General features: G+C 45.0%; 1 protein-coding gene across 1 annotated transcript; it reads left to right on the top strand.

Moving 5' to 3' along the window:
* Nucleotides 1-222: 222 nt before the first annotated feature.
* C2H20orf202 (chromosome 2 C20orf202 homolog) lies at nt 223-6,083 on the top strand. The gene is made up of 2 exons (XM_075963868.1): nt 223-509; nt 5,821-6,083. Exons 1-2 carry the CDS (start codon nt 444-446, stop codon nt 6,049-6,051), a joined length of 297 nt encoding a protein of 98 aa, XP_075819983.1. The 5' UTR covers nt 223-443; the 3' UTR covers nt 6,052-6,083.
* Nucleotides 6,084-6,382: the final 299 nt, after the last annotated feature.

Here is a 6,382-nt window from a genome sequence, read left to right as displayed (position 1 = left end):
GACTCCACAGATGAGGGGGGTAGGGGTGGGAGACGGGGACCACAGAAGGGGTTTCAGACCCAGAGGACATTGCAAACTGCCCACTTTACACAGAAAGCATGAAGAATCCCTAATAGGACTTGTTGTGCCTGTTACCATCACTAGCCTCACTCAGCTACACAGTCCTGGTACGCCTGTTGGCATCAGATTCTCTAAGCTCCTGGGACATGAGGCATGAAGATATCCATACCCCTGGTGTCTCCCCTTCTTCCTTGCTTTTTTCAAATCACTCAAGCTTTAAAAAAAAATATCACAAACTGTGTTTTCCAACGAGAACAGCGTTCTACTCTCATTCATTCCACTCTTGGTGACTTAGCTGACAGTCTGAAGGAAGCTGGTACAAGCCGAAGGTCCCGCAGGCTGGTAACCAAGTCATTGCCAAGGACTCTGTCCAGGACGCTGAGATGGAAATACCACGAGAGACAGCAGCGAATCTTGGGCAGACCCTGGAATGGCTGAGGAAGGAGCTGGTAAGCCTTTTCTTTTTGCCTTGTCGTCTCCCCTCGTATTTTCCGAGTCTTCTGCACACACGCACACACACACACACACACACACACACACACACACACACACACACACACCCTTCCTAGGACCTCACTGGCTGCAACAGGGGCTTCAGGCTGAAGTCTGAACCCTGCAGGCACCCCTCCTTGGGGCAGCCACACAGAGTACAATGGAGTTCTTAGGTACTAAGAAACTGGGTCATGACCTACATAGGAGACAGTGGGTGCTGCCCAGACCGGTTTTAGCATTATGCTGGGGCTGTCCCCAGCTCTGTTGCTGTGTGACCTCTAGTTAGTGCCTTTACCTCCCCAAGCCTCAGTTTCTTTAATCACAAGATGAAGGTGACAATGCCAACATGATGGGGGTTGTCAAAAGGCTTCAGTGAGCGGTGTCTGACATTTATCTTATTAGTACTTGGCACCAAGGGTAAAACACGACCCCCGGGGAGCACAGAGGACACCCAGCACATTAGCTGGGAAAGCAGAGGCACCAATAAGAACTGAGACCAAGGATCTATATGGAGGAACAAACTCAGGGAGATGAGATGGAGGAAGTCCAGTAGAGGCAAGAACAGTGTTCGGCTGGGCCGGGCCAGGAGTACTGACACCAGTTCTCACTGCAGAATGGGTTAAAAAGAGTCAGTGGCCTGTGGGACTTCTGCTCAAGTGCTGAAGATCATGCAGGAAGGCGTTGACTTATTCAGTTTGCTCATGCCTTCTGTTTCCAGTAAAGACTTGTCCCCACAGGTCACTAATTCTCCTGAGTATATATGCCATGTTACCTGGGAAGCCAAGCACCATGACTTTCATTGTGTTGTTTTCTCCATGTCCCAAAAGAAAGAGGTGTCTCCAAATAAGTGTGCACAGCAGTCAAGAGAGAGGAGGAGACTGTGCAGGAACACCAGAGGAGAGAGGAACAGATAAGATCATCCCAGTAGACCTTTGGGGGTTGCTAGGCAACAGACCTGCTGGGAGGCAACCCTGACAGGGTTTCTCATGGGGTTGGGGTCACAGCTGCTGCTGAAGCTGCTTACGAGCCACAGGTACCCCAGTTGCACAACTGACCCTCCCAGTGCACAGACTGGGTGGTCAGGTTAGCACACACAAAATAAAAATCACTTTTTTTTTTGCACTGCTAAGCCTGAACCCCTGGATCTTGCACACAGAATATTCTACTATTGAACCACACTCCAGCCCTCTTACACACTATTGGTAGTGGGAAAATAACTTTAATTATTGTCTCTTGTAAAGAGAGACAAGTCTGAAAACCTCTCACCTACTCCCTGGTGGTGCTAGAGGTCAATCCTAGGATGCAGTTGTTACATCCTCATCCCTTGAACACTTACATCTCTGAGCCTGTGTCCTCCTGTGTGGCCAGAAAGCCACATCTACTGATTATTTCCTCTGTGGAAAAGCTGAGTTGGGTTGTGTGATAGCTTGGGTTGGAGTGGGGCAAAGTTTTAACTAGAGTTGACTCTGCTTTTTTGTAAGGAAGTTTTAGATTACATTTCGTGCTGGCTAGTTTTATGCTCACTTGACACAAACCAGAGTCTTCTGAAAGGAGGGAACCTCATTTGAGAAAACGCCCCAATAAGATTCAGCTGTAGATCATTTTCTTGATTAGTGATGGATGCGGGAGGGCCCAGCCCATTGTGAATGGTGCTGCCCCTGAGCTGGTGGTCCTGGGGTCTATAAATAAGAAAGTAGGCTGAAAAGGTTATGCTGAGCAAGCCAGTAAGCAGCACCCCTCCACAACCTCTGCATCAGCTCCTGCCTCCAGGTTCCAGCCCTGCTTGAGTTCCTGTCCTGACTTCCTTTGATGATGAACAGTGATGTGGAAGTAATAAGGCGGACCCATTCCTCCTCAGGTTACTTTAGTCCTGGTGTTTCATCACACCAATAATAATCCTAAGTAGGACAGAAATGGTGCCAGGAGCATGGGGCATTGTGGTGACAACAGACCTGACCATGTTGTTTGGGGAGGATTGAAGAAGGACTTTGAAGCCTTGGGCTAGAAAATCCATTGAGTATTCAAAGCTTGGTGAGCTTTTCTGTGGTATCTTGGAAAATAGGAATGTTGAGAGCAATGCAGACAATGGAGGCCTGGCTTATGAAGTTCCAGAAAGTTCCTTAAAGACTCTAACAGGGCCATTTGCTATTTTGAGTTGAGAACTTGTTGTTCTGGTTAGTTGGGGCACAAGAGTGATTGACAAGCGAGCAGAAGCACTGAAGTAAAACCTTGGCTTTACTGGGACAATTGAGGCTGGTTAGCTGGGGCTGAAACATTAGTGGTGATTAAGAAGAGACCAGCATCACTGAGGTGAAATCTCCTGGGAAGTGTTTCCTCAGAGACAGCATGAGAAGCTGGGTGCCAGAAGCAGCCAGGATTGCACCTCCAGCTGGTAGCAAAGGGTCAGCATATGTCTGGAAGACATCATCATGGGCCATTGCTATCCTCCTTAGATAATAATTGCCCGGAACTAATAACTGAGCTTTACCTAATCTTTCCAATTATGATATAGGATATGTAGTTTTGTATTTTAATACTATAATCTTATGACTGTGGTTTTTTTTTTCTTTATAAACCCCTTACAATAGTAGACAGGGTTCTTCTCCTTCCCATCTGCTGTATCAGACTGTGAGGCAGAGGGCCCGTGCTAGCCCGCACTTAATAAATGAAACCTTGCTTTTGCATTTGGAAGTGTGGCTCTGTGGTGATGTGATCTTCTTGGGGTCCTAGGACTCAGGCACAACAGCAGTGAGTGCCTTTATCTGCAGTGCCATCTTGCCAGCCCCACAGTTGACACTCCAACATACTAAAGATTTATTATGTGTATGTGGGTTTGTGCACATGCATGCAGGTGCCCATGGAGGCCAGAAGGGGGCATCAGATCCGTGTAGTTGGAACTATGGCTGTGACAAGCATGGTCTTTATTAGAGCAATAGAAACCTAATTAAGGGGCTGGAGAGATGGCTCAGTGGTTAAGAGCATTGCCTGCTCTTCCAAAGGTCATGAGTTCAATTCCCGGCAACCACATGGTGGCTCACAACCATCTGTAACGAGGTCTGCTGTCCTCTTCTGGTCTGCAAACACACACAGATTGAATATTGTATACATAATAAATAAATATTTAAAAAAAAGAAACCTAATTAAGACAGAGGCCATCTAGCAATGACCTTAAGCACACCAGGAGACTCACACAGGCCATGTGCAAACATAGTTCCATTTTCTGTAAGTGCTTGGATGCCCTTAAATCTTGGTGTTCACAGGGATGGATCCTGGAGCCATCCTCCTTGAATACCGAGGGACAGTTGCCTTTTTGAAGCTTTTCAATGTGTGTTGCAAAAATTACTTCAGCACAAAATAAAATTTAACATTTTAAAATAGCGTACAAAATGGACAAAATGTATAGGAAAAGCGTTCTGGAAAGAGATGTGAGGTTTGGAGTTGTGTGACAGTGATGTTCTAGCATAGCAGCTTCGAATTCTTTCTTAGGTTCCCTTTTTGTTGGCAAAACTAGCAAGGACACTAAATAAAAACATCCTTTATATGTGTTACAAGCCAATGCCGAATGCTTTAAACTATTCATCAATGCATTTGAACAAATAAACTCAACAATATGTTAATAAAATATTATTTAAATAACTGGTTTTTCAAAGCAAAGAGAAGAGTCGACTCTTCTTTACATTGTTGCAAATTACTTTACCATATGGATTAGTGTACCGTTCATACTACTACATGTACTATGGTACTACACCTGTAGTGTGGAGCCTGCACTACAGGACCATTCACAAGCCGGGCAAGGGCCTGGAGATTTAAACACACAAAGACATACAGACAGAGACACGGGTCATCCTTGAAACAAGAATGTCCCCCTTTATTGTGTACCAGAGCTGCTTATATATGGATCCTTGTCTGATAACCATGCTCCAGCCAAACCCACCAGAAACCACTCCCCTGCCATCAGGAACTCCAGAGGGTCTCGTGCTCAGAGCAGCTGCAAACATAACAAGTTGTTTACAGGAAATTCAGGGTCTGGGTCCACAGCCCCCAACAGATTAGTAGAAAACAACTGAGGTCTCCTTTCTATTACTGTATTCCATCTACTGAGGTATCAAATGTCATTGGCTTTGAGAAAACCCCACTGTGTGCTAATAAGAAAATAAAAGCATGCTCAACTATGTTCATAGTAGCATTGTTTGTCATAGCCAGAACCTGGAACAACCTGAATGCCCCTTGACCAAACAATGGATAAGGAAAATGTGGTACATTTATGCAATGGAGTACTACACAGAAGAAAAAAATAATGACATCTTGGAATTTGTAGGCAAATGGATAGATCTAGAAAATATCATAATGAGTGAGGTAACCCAGATCCAGAAAGACTAATATCATATGTACTCACTCATAAGTGGCTTTTAGACATAAAGCAAAGAAAAAACAGTGTATAATTCAAAATCCCAGAGAATCTAGACAACAATGAGGACCCTAAGAGAGACATACATGGATCTAATCTGCATGGGAAGCAGAAAAAGACAAGATCTCCTGAGTAAATTGAAAGCACTGGGACTATGGGAGAGGGTAGAAGGGGAGGGGAAAGGAAGTGAGGGGAGCAGAGAAAAATACAGCTCAATAAAATCAATAGAAATAAAATAAAAGCAAAAAGGGAACTAGCTTTGGCAGTATGTACAAAGGACATGGAAAAAGGAAGCTTGCTCTCTTTGTCTGCTTGTTCTTACTATTGCTGTGAAATCCATTCCTTCACTGGCATTAGAGCCCTCTTCTTCAGTATTCTGGCATATACTGAAGACCAGGTGAGATGTCCAGATTCATGGGCTGAACAACTACTGGATTCTTGGACCTTCTGTTTGTAGACAGAGACTGCTGGACTAGTTGAACCACAGTGTGCAGACCATTCTGATGAATCCCCTTTCTATATATATATATATAGATATACTTATTCTGTAAGTTGTTTCTCTAGAGAACACTGATGGTTTATTTGTTAGCACGGAGATTAAAAGCTACGGTGGTGGTATCTGTGTCATGCTGCAGAGCATGTCTTCCCATTCATCAGTTCATCCTGTCCTCTAAGAGCCTCGGGAAGATGAGTAATTTGTTCCGACTTCCTAGACTCAAAACTGAGGCTTCAGGGGAATGCGGCATCTACGGCTTGTGTGAGGAGGTAGGGGCATGTCTCCACTGAGCAAGCAATGGGATGGGGCTCCACAAACACAGACAGTGCCTGTCTCATTCTCACGGATGCCTCTTCTCTCCTAGGCTGAGATGCAGATCCAAGACCAGCAGCTGTTGCTCACACTGAGGCATTTGCAGAGCCTCCTAGGGGAGCTTCAAGCCGAAAGCACCCACTGGGAGGACACAAGACCCAGCAGAAGCACATCACCTTTCCGAGCTAGACTGGGCTCAGAGGGCCGGGGCTACCAGCCTGTATCGAGGGAATTGGTCCAGCTGCTTCGAGGGGAAGAAAGCAGGCGAAGCTCCCTTCCTTAACCAGACAGAAAGGATACTACTCATCAAAACCCTCTTACCACGAGTATAAAAGTATAAAAGTCTGCTGTGTATCCTTGGATTTATCACTTCTTAACTGTCTTTGTCACTTACATATGTACATGCGTGCGTGTGTGTGTGTGTGTGTGTGTGTGTGATAAATTATTGGATGCATATCTGCTTCAAAAATACAACCCTGTACATAATTTCCAGCAAATTATCACCCTGGATGATAATCCTATTTTTAGGAATTTTTCATAGGGCAATTGTTAAAGTAAGATTATGATGTGCCAAGATGGCTAGTGTTGCCTTGGTGGAAAATCAGAACACCTGT

Source organism: Microtus pennsylvanicus, chromosome 2, assembly GCF_037038515.1.
Source record: "Microtus pennsylvanicus isolate mMicPen1 chromosome 2, mMicPen1.hap1, whole genome shotgun sequence".
NCBI classification, from domain to species: Eukaryota; Metazoa; Chordata; class Mammalia; order Rodentia; family Cricetidae; genus Microtus; species Microtus pennsylvanicus.
This window is presented reverse-complemented; position numbering and strand designations above follow the sequence as displayed.